This window comes from Eutrigla gurnardus (assembly GCF_963514095.1).
Source record: "Eutrigla gurnardus genome assembly, chromosome: 19".
Lineage (NCBI taxonomy): Eukaryota > Metazoa > Chordata > Actinopteri > Perciformes > Triglidae > Eutrigla > Eutrigla gurnardus.
Window position 1 is genome coordinate 5,043,839 of NC_139930.1, and position 17,312 is coordinate 5,061,150.

A 17,312-nucleotide genomic window follows, 5' to 3' on the forward strand; every position below is an offset into this window, starting at 1 on the left:
GGGAAGGAGAAGAGGGAGAACAAGCAGAAGAAGAGGTGGGATGAGGTGAACAACAGAGGGAATGTAAGGAGGTAAGAAGATTGAACCTCTTGGTATGGAAGGAGAAGAGGAGGAGGGAGGAAGGAGAGGAGTCAAGGGTTCATATGATGAGGGAGAGGAGTGAAGAAGGGGAGTTAAAGAAGGGAGGAACTGAGGAATTTGAAGAAGCAGAGAAAACTGGCTGGCACAGAGACGGAACAATAAACAAAATACCAGCATCAGTCCACAGGGATTTATTCCCTTCAAACTCTTCAATGTGTTTGCTCTCAAAATGTGAAGGTCAGAGGTCACGACAGAATTCTGTATGTGTGTGTGTGTGTGTGTGTGTGTGTGTGTGTGTGTGTGTGTGTTTGTGAGATCTGTCTGGTGTCTGAATATAACTGACCTTTAACTATCAGCCCATCAGTGAATGATCGCTGTGAGGAAACTGGTAGCAAGTAAAATGTGTTTTAAATACAAATTATGTGTACTTTATGTTTCTGTTCTGAATTTTCCAAAACATCCAACGTTTTGGGGATTTTATTATCTTCCATCCAGGCAGTGGAAAGTCTCGCTAGTGTCCCCTAGTGGCTGCAGTGTTCATTACAGCACAACATTGAGAAAATGTTGCCCAATGGTTTAGCTAACAGCCGTAGCCTGGCTGTTCACAGCATTTCTCACATCGTTCGTAGTAGATATCAGAATTGCTGGCGACACATAGAGAAAATAGAGCAGATGACGAAGCTACCGTGGAAGATCACGATCACGAGGTCCTGCGTGAGGACCTCGTGATCCTCACACAGGAGGATGTGTGAGGATCCTCCTGTGTGGATCCACTCGGTTTACATGGGCGCCGAAAGGTCGCGGGCAGCAGAGGTCATAGTGTTTTGTGGTTCTTTCACCTTCAGAATGAACCTGCTTTAAGTTTGTCCTGATGGGGGCTGGAGGAAAGGTTATTATTATCTAAAGGGGTTATCCTCTGGGGAGCAGGAAGGTGACAGAATCTAGTTACAATATCATTAACATTACCTTAACTATTTTTCTCTGTGACATTGTTCTTGAATGTATATTATGGTTAGAGGTTTATGTTGTTTTGTCTTAACTCACCAAGTAGTGAATGAAAAGTGACCATAGTACCAGAGTTAAATGAAGTTAAACTGAACATGATAACTGTTCCCTCCTCTCTTTAATCCCTCCTCTCTTTAATTCCTCCTTCCTCGTCCCTCAGACCTGCAGAAGTGCAGCTATCAGGCGGCCTCGTCTCTCCTCAACACTCCAAACCCACTCTGAACTCCGTCCAGCCTGCAGGACCTTCACACAGTGAGCAAAAACAAGGACACACAAATGATCTCTAGACGACATCGTTAGGAAACTTGTGGCCGATTCTCACATCGTTGAAAGAGTGCAGACTTTGATTAATCATCAGCTGAGGATGAAAGGAGCAGCCGGTTAATGACGAACGTAACAAATAAATAAATCCTTTACAGTTTAAACTGTTGATAGAGATTTTAGGAAACGTCTTTGAGTTATATGTCGTGTTTTATTTCCTTTTGCAATCAAACAGTTTGCCTCACTGTCTCAAGCTTTCATGGATATCAACGTTTAAAGTAATTTAACAGTTCCAAAGTAATGTAGCAAGTAGATTTAATGCACTAATGTATGAAAATGGTATCCTCCATACACAAATGGCTTGAGTTTTGATGTTCTGCCTCGAGTAGCTTGGCCTAGTTTATGTTATTTGGACCCATGTGATCATTCTTTGCTTCTCGGCCTCCTGCCTGACCCTTCCTTGTGTTCTCTTCCTTGACCCAGGCTCCTCCGACACTCCTGTCACTCGCAGGGAGCGCCAGAGGAACAGCGAGCGCCAGCGCACCCCCGGCACTTCCACCTTGGCGGCGTCCGTCGGGCTGCCCTGCCCCCTCTCCCCCCCTGGGACTCAGGACCGGGGCAACGCTGAGTGGCATGCTAGCGAGAGGCTGAGCCAGGCCAACCTGGATGCCATCACCTTCCCAAGCATCCTGCAAGCAGGCGATGGCGGTGGCGATGGCGATGGCGATGGCGATGGCGATGGCGGTAACACGACTCACCATGTTGAAACTGTGGTGACGGACAGACAGACAAGACACAGTTTGAGTGATGCTGGCACATCTGAAGACACTGTAAGGGACACGTATCGAGGGAGAGCCTTCAGTTTAGAGACGGCGGGCGGGTATTCTGCAGAAAACACCAAACAGGTTTTGCCTGTCACGCCGACACCATCGCCCCACCTCCAGTTTGCGTCCCCGGCGAACCAGCAGCAGGACGGTAGCACGGCATCGTCTCCTCCCCCGTCCTCCCATCCGTCCGTTTCCCAGCTCCTCACCCCTCTGCACATCTCGGAGTCCAGCCGCTTCAGCTCCGTCGACCAGCAGCACCCCCTAGAATCCTGCAGAGGTCTGTCGCAGGAGGACTATGACGAGGTCTTCCTCCAAAATCCTGCCCCTCCGTCACCTCCTCCACCAATCAAAGAGACAAGTATCTTGGAGGACTTCCTTCCTCTTCCTCCTCCTCCCCTCGAGTTGGAGCAGGAAGCTGAACACCAGACTGTGGGAAGGTTTGTCGCACAACTTTTTTTTTCGTATTTAAACCTGAATTGAGATATTTTCATTATGAACCTCTTTAAAATGTTTCTCCTGGCTCCTTCTGTTTATTCTAGCATGGAGTTCTCAAACAACTCCATCCTTCCCACGAGGAAGTTGTCCTTCCACTCCCCTCCAACGTCCCCTTCCCCCCCGGTCTTCCCTTCACCTGTGCCCGTCCTCCTTCCTTCCACGAGGACACAGCTCTCCAGCATCACCTCCATCACCGCTCCAACCGAGGACAGCCTAGGTCTTCAGTACCAGCCCCTCCCCAAGAGGGAGAAGACCTCCGATGAGCTGCGAGTGGAGGCGCTGGCCCGACAGCTGGTGGGTACCTGGACTCAGTAGCTCCCTTTGTGGTGTATCTAGGTCTGACTCCACCATGATCAGCGAGCCTAGTTCCCACTCTTCCTTTGCCTTAATACTTCCTTTAGACATTATTGATGTTTAGACTTTGTTGTCCTTCCTTTATTGTACTTAGTTCTTTATCTTCCTTTGTCTTCATACATAGTTCAGTCTGTGTGTGTAGCAGCACCTTCATCCACCTTTGATGCCATACATTTCCCCCATTCTGTCCAGGTGCTGCAGGACAGCTCTCTGGCGCCCCTGCTGGACACGTGGGGAGGTAAATCAACTGTAGACCTTATGGAGGAGATCTTCCAGAACAGCAGAGTGGTTGGGAAATCACCATGGCAACGCAGGGGGAGTAGCCAATTAGACGACAGGTAATTTGGTCTTGTGTCTTGCCTTTGAATATTCGTAAACACTTCCTGTGATATTTTAAACGTGTCAACAAAACGCGGCTCCTTTTCTTTCTGAATAGTCTCATTGATTCCATGCAAACATTAAAGACGGGCTCCAAACAGGCATGAGAGGCAATGACACTGTGCTGGTGTGTTTGTGACAGTGGGTTTGAAAACGTGAATATAAAATGCAAACGCAAACTGATGATAGTTTAACTGGACGAGGATCTCACCAAATTTCCCAAAGTACTTTATGTAACACAATGATAAATTCATTCCCATTGAGAGTGTTTATCCATACAACCACAATTGCAGAAAGTGACTTCATGTAACTGAAGGATAGGGTAAACAGAGATGGTGGTAGTGGGGGGGGGGGGACTTCCTGTAAACCAACGTTTGTCATTCTTGTCATGTTTGCTGACAGCCTCCTCCTCCTATCAGCTGCTGACACAGGAAGACAAACGTCTGCTGTCTCAGCACATTGTGGCCTTTAAAGTCAACGAGATCTTGAATGTGTTTTGTTTCGTCGGTGAACGTGATGTTCAGGGAAGGAATGTGTCCTCATTGAAACAAAGACAAACAATCATTGATTCCCAGGCAACGTCTCTCTGTTATGTAAAGTCCATTCAAGAGTTTTTGCGTTGACGTTGGTGAAAAGTGCTAAAGTTGGAACAAATTCTGTTCTGTTCATTCACATCTATTTTTAGTTCAGAAAATCAACTCAGACATGGAGATGGTGAAGGGAAATATTTGCAGCTACGTCAGGTTCAGCCTTGGGTGTAGCTGGATGTCTAGCTAGCTGTGGGGAACAGTGGTGTATTAGAAGAGCTGTTTGTGTGGAAGCAGCTTTCAGTGACGATGTCAGTCAGGACAGGAGAGACCAGACTAACCAGCTCCATGTTTCCCAACAGTAGAGTGTGGAGAGTGTCCAACCACAGATGGATGGTAGAAGAACTGTAGTTTAATACACAATGATACTGGTTTTAGTGGTTAGAGCTACTGGTTGAAGGTTTGTAATGTCGACATGAAGGCTGGAGTCTTGTTTCAGAGGATAGATGTGACTTTTCCACCATCCTTCCTTCTTATCTAGCAGATGAACGTTTGTTCTTCCTGTCATTTCCACACTGATGCGTATCAGTATGACGTCATCCTGCAGGCGAAACAGCTGAATAACGCTGACCCCTAGTGGCCGCAGTTGGTATAAACAATAGATTGAACCTGTTTTAAATGCAGCATCAATGTGGACCTTTTTTCAGATCTTATTTTACAGCCTTTGTTTACATTTCGATTTTTTTATTGACCGACTATTAAAAAGTTTTAAAGTATAAAAGAGTTTGAGGGAAACTCTATAAAAATATTGTGTATGAAAAACATAACAATCAACAATAATAAAATAAAGAGGAAATAGCATAAAATGACAGGAAAGCAGTTACCAACCTTATTTCTATAGTTGTCCTTTTATTACCAGTATAAAATGTTTCTTGTTCCTTGTCGGTTGATTTGTTTATTTCTCACTATATTCTATTGTTTTAGTTTTCTTACTTTTTAAATCTTCATCACTTTTTCTTTTATTTCCCTATCGTGTTCTGAATGTCCCGCCTGCCTATCCTGTTAAATACCTTCACAAGAGGAAACATAGAAGCTCTTGAAACGCCGTTTCAGCTCGACTCTGAATAATGTCGTTCCCTTCAAGGATCCAAGATGGCGTCTGTGATCCTGGTCAAAGCATGGAGATGGATCGAGGGAAGGAGACGGATCTGGATGAGGAAGAAAAGGATCTCAATGCCAGGAAGGTAAAAAAAACAACATATTCCTCATGAAAGAGCTATTATTGTTCATGTATTATTCCTTGTTTTTAATGCAAACATCGCTGTTTTCCAGGTGGAGATGTGCGAGGCTCTGAGGAGCAGCGTGGCGGCTCTGCGGCAGGAGAAGGAGGCGCTGTGTGAGGAGCAGAGGCGTCACCAGGCGCTGGGGGCGAGCGTGGAGACTCTGGTCCAGGATCAGCTCAAACCCAACGAGAGGGACAAGTACAGCATGTTCATCGGTACGACGTCTCACATAACGGTGATCCACTCGGCTGGTGTACCGGCAGCGTGTCAGAAACTGTTGAGCTGCTTGTGTTTGCAGGAGATCTGGAGAAGATCGTGAACCTGCTGCTGTCTCTGTGCGGCCGTCTGTCCAGGATCGACAGGTCTCTGCTCGCTCTGCAGAGGGAGGAGCTGACGCAGGAGGACAGACAGGACGAGAGGGTGAGACGGGACGGGAGCTTCCTGTCATCTTTGTTCAAATGTCAGTTTTAACGAGATTGTGTGTGAGGGGATAAACATGATGCGTCTCCTCCCGTCCAGGACTCCCTCCATCACAAACGCTCTCTGCTCCTCGGTCAGACCGAAGACGCCCGAGAGCTGAAGGAGAACCTGGACCGCCGGCAGCGCGTGGTCCACGTCATCCTGTCCGGCTACCTCACCTCCCCGCAGCTCCAGGACTACCGCCGCTTCGTCAGCGCCAAACCCTCCCTCCTGATTCGCCAGCGGCACATCGACGACCTCATACGCCAGAGGGAGGAGCAGCTTACGGGATTGGCCGAGAGCCTGCCGCAGGAGCTGGTGGAGGCTCGCGGTTGGTCGAGAGGTTCTCCGTTGGCGTCGCCAAGCCCCGCCTACTGCCCTTCTCCTTTCCCACCCTCTGTGATTGCAGGCCCCGCCCACTTAGTCAGGTCCACCACTGTGACGTCGCTGTGATGTCACAGTGAAGGACGGGACATGAAGAAGAGACATTCGGCTCCGTTCACACTGAAACAACTATGCAGACTTCACACAACGTGCCTCGTGCTGTTCACACTCTGCGTTACGGATCTGATCTGACGTCAGCAAACTGAGGGGACGACGCCGACCGCCGCCGACATTTCTGCTCTGAAAGGTCATTTCTGAGGCCGTCGGGTGTTTTCAGGTTGTAAGATCATCGTCGGATCCTTCAAAGGACATTCCAGTGTCGTGGGTTTTTCCCTGCAGTTTTCCAGCTGTTATCACATTCAAAATACTTCATATTTTTGCTCAATGAAGATAAAGTTGTAAAAGTTCAGCTTTAATTAATGTCCAATCTTCCATATTAGAAAGCCAGAGGACCTCGGCCCGTTCCCCACCAACATGATGTTCAGCTGAAGACGTTTAATAAACAGGCAGGTTGGACGGCGGCAGGAATTCCAAGTAAAAGGATAGAAAATGAACGTCAAAGGTCCCGATGACTCTGGAATCGTCCTTTAGCGACGCTGACGATGCTTTCAGGAGCCTCAGACATTCAGCCGCTCCTGCAGGACGAAGCGAGCAGCAAAGAGAAAATGTACTAATAAGATATGGTTTGTCATCTTGTCAAGACTTTGCAGAGATTTATTTCACGAGACCAGCTCAGCTTCCGCACATGTACAGTCGACTCACAGACACAAATCAACGCCAAAATTGGAGACACTTTTTATTTTACCGCTACAAGAAGAATCCAAACGGTCAGAAAGTGAGTGGAACTGCTTCCTGTTGCGATCGCTGTCACGTTTCACTGTAACACTACTACTGTCACTACTGTCTACGTCTGGAGCGTGTAGCACTTTTTTATTTTACTGTAGCAGCTTGACTGTTGTTCGCTGCAGAATTTACACTGAATGATCAACACAGTTCTACTAGCAATGCGATGAAAGGTTTGATGTCCAAAAATTAAATAATGGAGAAATTTAGATTCCAAAGATTTACGCAGGATCAATTGTTTGCAGACATCAACTTGGTTTAACTTTGGATTTAAGATTTTGTTTGCTCCAAAAATGTAGAATATTTTTCCTCCCTTTAACATTTATTTTGGGCCACAAGTGCAACTTAACTTCTCAATAATCTCTCAGTAGGATTTGATTATCGGTTTAGTCCAAAAATATCAAGAATAAAAAAAATGCCACCATTTACTATACCAAAATATATTTAATTTATTATGAGAATTAACACAGAAAAAAGACACTTAAACAATCATTGACATTGCTGATAAATGTCCTGGCAATCACTAAATTAACTGAACTGACTAGTTATGTGTTTATGGTTAAACAGTTTTTGATCCAGATCAAGTTTTTCAGGTTCCAGCGAACTTGCAGATTCCCAGAAGGTCACACTGTCTTTTTGATTGGACTGTGAACATTGCAAACAGCTGCTACCTTACATGAAGGATAAAAAAAAGAATTTTATTTTTATTTCAGTGGTCGTCCATGTGAGATAATGTTTGGTTCTGGAGTTTTCTAAATGAGGGGAGTCCAGTTTAAAACAGAGGCTTTCTGTTACAGTCTCAAATCAGTGATAACCCTGATGACATCACTATGTAAAATTGGTTGATTGCCCCTTTATTCTAAATAATATTTCCTCCTCATGGATTAATCATTTCTGGAATCAGGAAATAATTTTTCTGTGGTCATGAAAAGTTACACTTATCTTTACATTTTTGTTGCTGCAACCAGGAAGTATTTATTGATGTTGAAAAATCAAAAATGTTTCAAATGTGTGAAAAGAAAAAAACACTCACAAGGATCTCAACTCCCTCAAGAAAACACCGTCGTTAAAATAATGAAAAATAGTACGAAATTGAAAATGTCCTTCTTTTTTAAGTCCCAATCATAAATTATCGCTCATCATAATAATCATATTCAAGTTGTAATAATTTCCCTGGCATGTTTACCTTCATTTGAGAGAAGGCTGTCCTCTTCGGGCTCCCGTAGTTTCCCAAATTCTCTTATTCGTCCGTCTGCCAATGATGGATATTTCAGTCACATCAGTTTTGCCATGTAGAAGTTGCCATTCCGAATGGCGTGAAGAGCATCAGTTCCACGGAGTCTATATTTATGAACAGCAGCAGGGTGAGGAATCTTAAACACTTTGCTTTGTGTCTCATTCAACATCGACATGTTGCATTTCACCGTTTTAGTTTGTAGAGCACCTTTAAATATTCTCTAAGCATCAGAGCACACACTCTGCCTTATGTCGCCATCCATAACCCAGATTACACTGTTGATTATTGTTTGTTCTTGTTGTTTTCAGAGGCACAACAGAATATCTCAGACATTTTATCGTTGAATGAAATTCAATGTTCGCTTTACGAAAAGAAGGAAGATAAAATAACAGCTCCTTTGTTTTTGCAAAATAAATGTTTTTTGTAAATTACTTTGTGTTGCATTTAAGTTGTCCTGCACACACACACACACACACACACACACACACACACACACACACACACACACACACACACACACACACACACACACACACACACACACACACACACACACACTTTTGGGGACATTACATTGACTTCCATTCATTTCCCCTTGGACCAGAACCGCTACCAGCCTATTCCTGACCATAATTAACTGTAACCTAAACTTAACCTTGCCCTAACCGTAAAGTCTTCATCCTTAAATGTAATGATTCACATTATGGGGACGTGCATGTCCCCATTTGGTCTCAAAAAACGTGAGTCCCCACAATGTGAGTGTTTTATCAGATATATGTCCCCACATGAGTGGTAAAACAGACACGCACACACACTTAGTAAATCTACTATGACACCATACAATGATTAATTGTTAATATAGTCTTGTCTGGTCCCACCATTAAACCGTAGAACATCTGATCAGGTATCTTCAAGAAGAAACCATCTATAGCAGAGCTATAATCATTTTTTATTTATAGATTTACAATATAACACAAGAGTGTGCAGTAACAGACAACAGAAAGAAAAACAAATCAAGATATTAGTGGTCTTAAAGAAAAATTATAATAATAATAAAACATCTCCCCAAATGATAAGTACAGGCTTATAGATAGAATAAAAAGAATAAACAAACAGTATTGATAAAAATAATAACAATTTAGTTATCGTTATTATATGTAGTTATAATAATAATAATAATAATAATAATAATAATAATAATAATAATGATACTTATTATTATTATTGTTATTATTTATTCATTTATGTATTTATATTGATGCTATTATTGTACGGTTGCTCTTGTTTAGTTCCTGTAAACGGTCGGAATGTAACAGGAGCGAAACAATCGTATCCCTACGTCATCCGCACATCCGGGTCACCTAGAGCAATGCAGCAGGTAGTCTGCTGATAAAATACCTGTGGAGGGCGGAGCTTCGTCCCTCTGACAGAAACAAGTCCCGACCTTTGAGACTGGCGCAGAGGGGACGGAGTGGAGACCAGGATGGCCACGGATTTCACTCAGGACACGTTACTGCATTTCCTCCAGAGCCGCGGAGGCTCCGTAAAGAACTCGGACCTGGTTCTGCACTTCAGAGGCTTCATTAGGGACCATGAGGACCGGACCCGCAACCGGGAACTCTTCAAGAAGTTTGTCAACTCCGTCGCCATCGTTAAACAGGTCGACGGCGTCTCTCACGTTGTCCTAAAGAAGAGGTTCACGGGACATGTCCCCGGCGGCGGCGGACGAGGCTCCGCCGAGCCGGCGCGACCTCCCACCGGGAAGAACACCGAGCCTTCCCCGGGGAACACCAAGCGGAGCCCCGCTGGGGGCGCGGAGAAGCCTCGGCAGAAACCACAGCAGAGGGAGGTGACTACACCCGCCCCGCCGGGAGGCACCGCCGGGAAAACAATCCTCCCCGCAGCAGGGATCCTCACCATCAACAACAACAACGTGGAAACCAATTTGAACCTGAAGCAGCAAGGAGGAGTCGGCACACCTGAACCTCCTGGTCGACCAGCAGCAGCTCCGGTGGTGAGAGCGACCCCAGAGAAGGCCGAAGGGAAGACCCCCAGTCTGCCAGAGCCTCCTGCCCCAGGTCAGTCCACTAAAGTGGGACAGCACAGGCTGGGTTTTGGGCTTGCTCCTGGGATCACACCTGTGGTCCAGGCAGTCAGACCCCATGGAGAAACGAGCCAGCAGGTCCCAGACCCCCTCCAAGGGAGGGAGGCCTGTCTGCAGCCTGAGAGAGGTCTTCATCAGGAGCCTCCTCCTTATCACGCCACTCTCCAGCAGCAGGTCGCCCCACGCCGCATCAGACACAGGAAGAGCTACAAATCCGCTGTCTCTTACGATGAAGATGATGATGAGGAGGAGGAGGTCCAGATGAGGCGAGGTTCAGCAGGAGGAGCGTGGCCCCTGAGCACTCCTCTCAGAGATATGGGGAGGGCCATCTCTGCCTCCTCGCCGTGCATCATAGACACGCCTGCTCCCCCCTCTGTCGTCTCCTCATCATCAGAAAAGCAGGTCCCGAAGATCTACGTCCGGGATGTGGAAATGATGCGCCCTGGTGGACCAGGCTGGAGCTCAGAGTCGGGGGCGGGGCGGAGAGGACGATGGGCTGGGCCAGGCCTGGAACCTGGGTCTGCTCCAGGGGAGTCATCCTCATCCATTAGACGCAGCCTGCCTTTGGAGGCAGACATGGCGACCCCTGGGCCGGCGCCTCACCGCGGCGTCCACGCAGACCGAAGATACTCGCAGCCTGCAGGTGTCCAGCTGGAGCCCAGACAGGGACCGATGCAAAGCCAAGGGGCGTGGCTTTCATCGAGCCACAGCAGCACCATCTCCCCCTCATCTGACGCAGGCTTCTCCAGCAGCGACTGGCCGCCCTCTGGCTCCACCAGAGGATCGGGGTGGAACAGCAGCTGTGAAGATCTACAGACCAGAGCAGGTACGGCAGGAGTCTCTCCTTTAAATGATCTGAAGTCTACCATCAATTCTAACACATCTCTCAAAGATCAAAAACAACAGCAAATTGATTTGACTGTTTTTTATTTGTATGTATATTAAAGCCTCATAAACATGAAAAGCACACCAGTCAGCCACACTGTTGCCCTCGGTGACATTCTTCTTCTTTACCATGAACACACACTTGTAACTTGTGTATAGAGGCTAAGGCCCTCCCCTTAGGTCCTATGGTGATCCACAGGAAGGGGCGGGGCTTAGCCTCTATACAAGAACTTGGTCTAAATCAAATATAGAACAAAATGCATTTTCTTTTTCTTTCAAAACAAACAGTATGTTATGAAAGAATGAATAAACTAGATTAAGACAACCAATGCAAACTTTTGGTATTTATTTATTTAACTTACCATAATTACTGAAAAGTCAGTATTTTTGGATACCTGAAAGCCGAAAAGCTTTAATGCAAATCCCTGTTGAGTGTTGGCTGTAGGACAGAAACAGACATTAGTCTAAAACGGCTGCCTCTCGTCTCTCTAACTGCATCAACAGGTGGGAAGGGGGGCGGGGCTCACATCCAGGAAGTACTCCAGCGAGCCCAAGGGAGAACGCTGGCGTCTGCGCATCAGGCCGACAGTAAAACAACTGTGCCCTGGCATCACTCCACCGGCCATCTCCATGACGACCAGGACACTAAAGCCCGTGTGATGGCATGGCACCTCTCCACAGGTCAGAGGTGAACCCTAGTCGTAGCTTAATCATCATCATATTGAGGGTCAGACAACAATATGACGACATTTGAGTGTCAATGTCAGACAGCCGTCTTCTGCTTGAACTCACATGTGACAGCTCTACTACAGAACTGTCACTTTCTGACACGTCGTAGCACCCAGTTGTTTAAAGCGTCCTGAACCCTTCATTCATCCTGCAGGTGATCTCTACGACGACCAGGGGGACGCGGAGTCGAGCGACGGCTCCACCTCTTCACCGCCGCTGCGTCACCCGGCGGTCCCCAGGCGGCTCAGCAGCCAGTTGAGGAGCAGGATGTGCCGCAGCCTGGGGGCCGATCTGGACCAGCTGCTCCAGGAGGAGGCAAGGGCAGGAGGAGGAAGTGAGGCGGCCCGGCTGAACCGCCTCCACATGATCTCCTCATCACTCAGCCTACGCTACAATGTGTCGTCTTCCTCGCTGTCGTCCTGTTCAACGCCGCCTCGCTACCAAAGCCTCGCCGAGCTGGACCAGGAGGCGGCAGGACGAGGAGGGAGGAGGAGCTCTCCCACCGCCGCCGCCTCCGCTGCTCATCATGAAGGCCCCAGCAGGCAGGTGAGTTACATTGAGAATGTATGTAAGTTTAGCTGCTTAGGGTAAAAAATAGGGATGTGATGATATAAGATTGTGTCACAGATTAAAAAAATATATCGTGGTGAATTTCTATTATGAAGATAATCCTAAATATCTTCATCAGTGACTTGAAAAAGCTGTCTCTCTCTCTCTAGAAGTGAAACACTGAAACATTTCCTTTTTAAAATGAAGACTTTTTTCAGTAGGTAGACATGGGACGATATGAAAATTTCACGTCATATGTATCCCGCCAAAATAATTGTGATTCACCATATTATTCCAATAACCACCTAAACCTGATTCTGATTGGCTGCTGTTTGTGACCAATAACGAGACCAAGTCCGAGTTTGATTGTCAAATGTCTAACTGTTGCATTTGTTCCACACTCATACATCTCGGATATTCACCTTTTTACCCCCTAATGTTCATCCCTCCAGCTTGAATATTATTGATTATTACTATTGTTCGGCATTCAGTCACATGTTTTTTTGTGATATATAATACAGAACATTAATATTCAGACAGTTGGTCTCCATTTTAATTGATGGAGTGGGATAAGGGACCTGGATAACAAACAACATTACTTTAATGTTATCTCTGCCGAGTTCGGTTTGGGGAAGTGATCACAAGTTTCTGCACATTCATAACTTGTTCTCTGAGAAGTACATACATTTTCATTGGCTTACATAACAGTCATACTTAACAGCATTCTTGCAGAGGAGAAATACATAAAAAAAAAATGTAAATGGATCATAATAAGAAATTTAACATCATATATCAAATATTGATGTACATACACATAGAAAGCAAAGTGAATGAAATAATATTGATGGATTCAGCCAACAACGGGGTCGGCCTCCCATGAGATCAGATGTGATCCTGTTGATGTTTGCCCTGTCACCAGTCGCTGGTTCCCCTGGAGCCCCGGGAGCACGCCTGGCTGGTGAAGGGGGCGGCGGGAGCCTGGACCGACATCTACACCCTGTTCAGAGAGGACTCGTCCCTGCTCAACAGGCGGGACTTCATCTCCGGCTTCACCGTGCTGCACTGGATCGCGAAGCACGGGGACCACAGAGTCCTCAACACCTTGTGGTACGCAGCTAGCCGTTAGCCGTTAGCTTCGTCATCTGTTTAAAGTCAGGCTGAAACAGCATTTCACCAGTATCCATCTTCCATATGGGGACGTGTTTCTGTGTGAACCAGGAGAGGCAAGCGGGACATGAGCTGCTAAGAATACATAAAAAGTAAACTAAAAATGTGGCTTTTCATTAAAAAAAAAAATCACAGAATTAGATTTTTTAAATGTTTAATTCTTCCTTGAAAACAAAACAAGACACATGCTTACATCGGCTAGAACTAACCAATAACATCATGACATCCATCAATCAATCTTTTAGGGTTAATGTTAGCATCAAATCAAATTCCTCCCAACGTTATGTCCCGCCTCCTGTCCTGTTTCACTGGAAATACGCCGTCATACAGAACACAGACTCTGGAAACGCCGTCTCAGCTGGACTTTAAATCACTATGAGAGACAGGAAAAGTAGATTCACTGTTTACGCTCCGGCGCTGATCTGCTCTCTCTGGCTGGGCTTTTAGGTACGGAGTTCAAAAGGCTGGTTTGACCTTCGACATGAATGCCAAGTCAACATGCGGCCACACGCCTCTCCATATTGCCGCCATCCATGGCAACAGAAACATGATACGGCTGCTGATTAACAAGTTCAACGCGGACGTGAAGCTGAGGGACACGGCGGGAAAGAAGGCCTGGCAGTACCTGAGCCGCGCCATGCCGCTGGAGGTCTTCCAGCTGCTGGGGGCGCCACCGCTGCCGGCTGGGGGAGTGGAGGGAGGAGGTGGGAGAGAAGACGTGGAACCGCACCAGCAGCAACGGCGGCGGCGGCGACGGCATCACCTCTCCTTCGCTTCCTCAGGAGAGAGGCCACATACCACGTTGGGCACGACGAGGGTCAAAAGGTCATCGTCGATCGCGGCGTTCCTCAAACACAAATCGCTGCATCGGTTTCAGGGACATCAGACTGACGCCTCTGTTTGAAAATGGATGGATTAAGACACTCCTCATCCAGCAGCCGAGTGACATCAAGAGCTCCACATCTGCTTGAATCCACATTTGTTGGCGTGCTGCGACACGTCGCCGTGTGATCAGAGCCCACGGGTGCTTTCATACCTGTAGTCCTTACTACAGTAAGTACACACAGGTACAACCACAGTTTTAACTGCTGTTGATCGGGGGAAATTCCAGTACTCAGGCGCATGACGTGTCACCATGGTTACCAAATGACAAACAACACAGTGCAGTGATGCGAGAGTCTGGCGTTGAGGTTTGAGAGTTTTATTGGTGCATAACGCTTCTCAGTATCCCAACACCTACACATAAATAACCAAACATACAGCTCACTGTACTGATCTTAATATTTAGCTATGGCTAACTCCTCTAGCTTAACGAATAGCATAACCTCAACTCTCAAGGAGTGTTCCAGTATCAGGGCCCAACGCACTAGCATTTATACATGAAATAAATGGTTGAGTTGCCACAGCCTGGATTCACTCATACAGACAAAATGTTCAATTTTGATGAGTGTTGTTGTTCAGTATCAAGCATCAATTTGGAGAAAACGGAGTCCAAATTGGAGAAATCTACAATATTAGATGTGCATCTACTTTTACAAAGCCTGCTCTGGTTGAGTAGAACGTCTTTGCAAAAAAAAAAAGACTGTATTATACTAGCGTGTTGTCAGTTAGCTACAGTACGTCTACAGCTAGCTGCAGCACAGCCACAACTAGCTACAGTACGTCTACAGCTAGCTGCAGCACGGCTACAGTTAGCTGCAGTATGGCTACATCTACAGCTAGCTGCTGTACGGCTACAGCTAGTTGCTGTACGACCACAGCACATAAAAACATAAAACAATTTTGTAACTGTAATATCACATAAACGTTTTCACGCTTGGTGGAGGTGGATCTATAACAGCGACAACTTTTGGTTTTCTCTGATAAGTTCTGTTTAAGTTTGCAGTACATCTGGATGGAATCCTGAACACATGACATGAGATGAGCGACATGCTGGTTTATCCCCAGTAACACATTCCACTAAGAATACTTCAGTAACGCACCATAAACCACAAATAATGAGCACGTGGAACAGGATGAGCAGGATTTCCTGATGATCTGCTACTGCAGCTTCTCTCAAAGCTTCATACTTCACTGTGGATGCACAAAACTGCTGATTTTCAAGTTTTTACTGGTCTCTCCTCTGCTCTGTTTGAGTGTGTTTCCTTAACTAAAGACCCACAGTCATGAGTTCATATGAACCTTTGTCCTCGGTGCTTTGTGAGCTCGGATCTGCTGCTGCGGATTACCAGAGCCTGCCTTCCAAAGCCTTATTTACAAGGCAGCCCTTTTCAGACCCAAGCCTCGAGCTCAGTCCAACAACTAGGGAGTACTAGTTTCTGCACCTGAGCGCTCGGTTTCACCGGATACGATTGCCAAAGAAAAGATTGTTTGACAAAGATGGATCTGGCAGCGTGACAGCTTAAAGCAAGAGGTGATCGGCCAGAACTTGCAGGGATTCACAATTGCAGAGCGGATCTTTCGAGAGGACAAAAAAACAAAAAACATGTGAGATACTTCCAGGATTCAAAGACCGTCTGCAACAGAGAAGCTACAGCAACTTTTTAACACTCACTCCACATCTGATCTTTAATGATGCTTTACATTCTTCATATTGTTTCCAAAACATGCATGCAGTTTTTAGATAGATTTTCTTCCTCCCATCCGCCCTCTAGTTTCAGTTCATTTCTATGAACTTGCAGTGAAATAAAACTAGGGAGGCAGCAGAGAAATCATGATCACACTGTAGTAGGTGCTACTTTTGCACTCATTCAGAGGGGTTTTATGTCGGCGGGGTGATTTAAAAAAAAAAAGAAGGTAATTGTGGTTCATTACAACTTGGCTCTTATTTTGGGAGTGTTGTCCATCAAGTCTGTCAGTAGTAACGTTGTTATCAGCAGCTGACAGCTGGGAATGTGGTGACATCACTGAGACGTCACAGGTGGAGGTGGCCATAAGTCAGACAGGTGGAGGTGGCCCTAAACAAACATCCACAAAGTGATAATCCGTGTAAATGCCAGGAGGCAAGTGTGAAACAGCAGCATATAAACCTACATTATAAACCTATATGGAACCACAATGACGTGTTCTTTTTGTCCGGCTTCCACAAACGAGATGAGACGTGTTGATTAGTGAGCTTCAGATGTGTGTTTACAGCCTTTGTGCTAAGCTAATCATCTCTTCTCATTGTCTTTCCCAACGTGTCACACTGTTCCTTAAACTTGGTGAATGCAACGTTGATAGAAATGATGGACAAGCTACGAAAATACGAGCCACATTGTGTTAAAGAGAAATGATGGTTGAAGGTCTGAGCCCATGTTGGTGTTGTGGTGGATATCACTTTAAACATGTAAAAAATAACACAAGTATTGTTCTCTCACAATTTTGTAAATGATTGCAGTCTGAAGTTTACTGTAATTTAATTTTCTACAGTTTTTTTCACACCGCTGGTCAATCTTTATTGAATATTAAATATGTTGCACAGAATGGAGGTGTTGTGTTTAAATGCTAGGGTCGTTTTCATGGACGCGTGAAGGACTTGTTTCACTTGATTTCTTTGGCAAAAGACAGAAAACTTATCAGACAAGTTAAAGGTTGGGTCGATTATTATATTTATCATTATTATTATCATTTTCAGGTTTTACATCATTCTGTAGCTTCCCATTGGAGTTCCTTGTATATTCAAATCCAAATATTAAAATGTGCAAGTTTTGGCATTCAATATGTGGTTGTGGCAAAGTATGCTATTACGTATTACTATATTAT

The 17,312-nt window shown here is 45.7% G+C and overlaps 2 protein-coding genes across 4 annotated transcripts in view; both read left to right on the top strand.

The window, feature by feature from the left end:
* The window catches only part of shroom3 (shroom family member 3), a 58,815-nt gene extending 50,250 nt beyond the window's left edge, over window positions 1–8,565 (top strand). For all 3 annotated transcript variants that reach the window (XM_084034389.1, XM_084034390.1, XM_084034391.1), the window contains 8 exons: window positions 1,247–1,338; window positions 1,831–2,611; window positions 2,714–2,963; window positions 3,216–3,361; window positions 5,073–5,172; window positions 5,261–5,426; window positions 5,510–5,631; window positions 5,731–8,565. In XM_084034389.1, the coding sequence (XP_083890515.1) occupies window positions 1,247–1,338; window positions 1,831–2,611; window positions 2,714–2,963; window positions 3,216–3,361; window positions 5,073–5,172; window positions 5,261–5,426; window positions 5,510–5,631; window positions 5,731–6,123 (2,050 nt within the window). In that variant the 3' untranslated portion in view covers window positions 6,124–8,565. The remainder of the gene's footprint in view (window positions 1–1,246; window positions 1,339–1,830; window positions 2,612–2,713; window positions 2,964–3,215; window positions 3,362–5,072; window positions 5,173–5,260; window positions 5,427–5,509; window positions 5,632–5,730) is intronic.
* A 985-nt stretch (window positions 8,566–9,550) lies between these two features.
* sowahb (sosondowah ankyrin repeat domain family member B) lies at window positions 9,551–17,033 on the top strand. Its single transcript, XM_084035678.1, has 5 exons — window positions 9,551–11,064; window positions 11,628–11,804; window positions 12,007–12,398; window positions 13,321–13,508; window positions 14,016–17,033. Exons 1-5 carry the CDS (start codon window positions 9,618–9,620, stop codon window positions 14,470–14,472), a joined length of 2,661 nt encoding a protein of 886 aa, XP_083891804.1. The 5' UTR covers window positions 9,551–9,617; the 3' UTR covers window positions 14,473–17,033.
* Window positions 17,034–17,312: the final 279 nt, after the last annotated feature.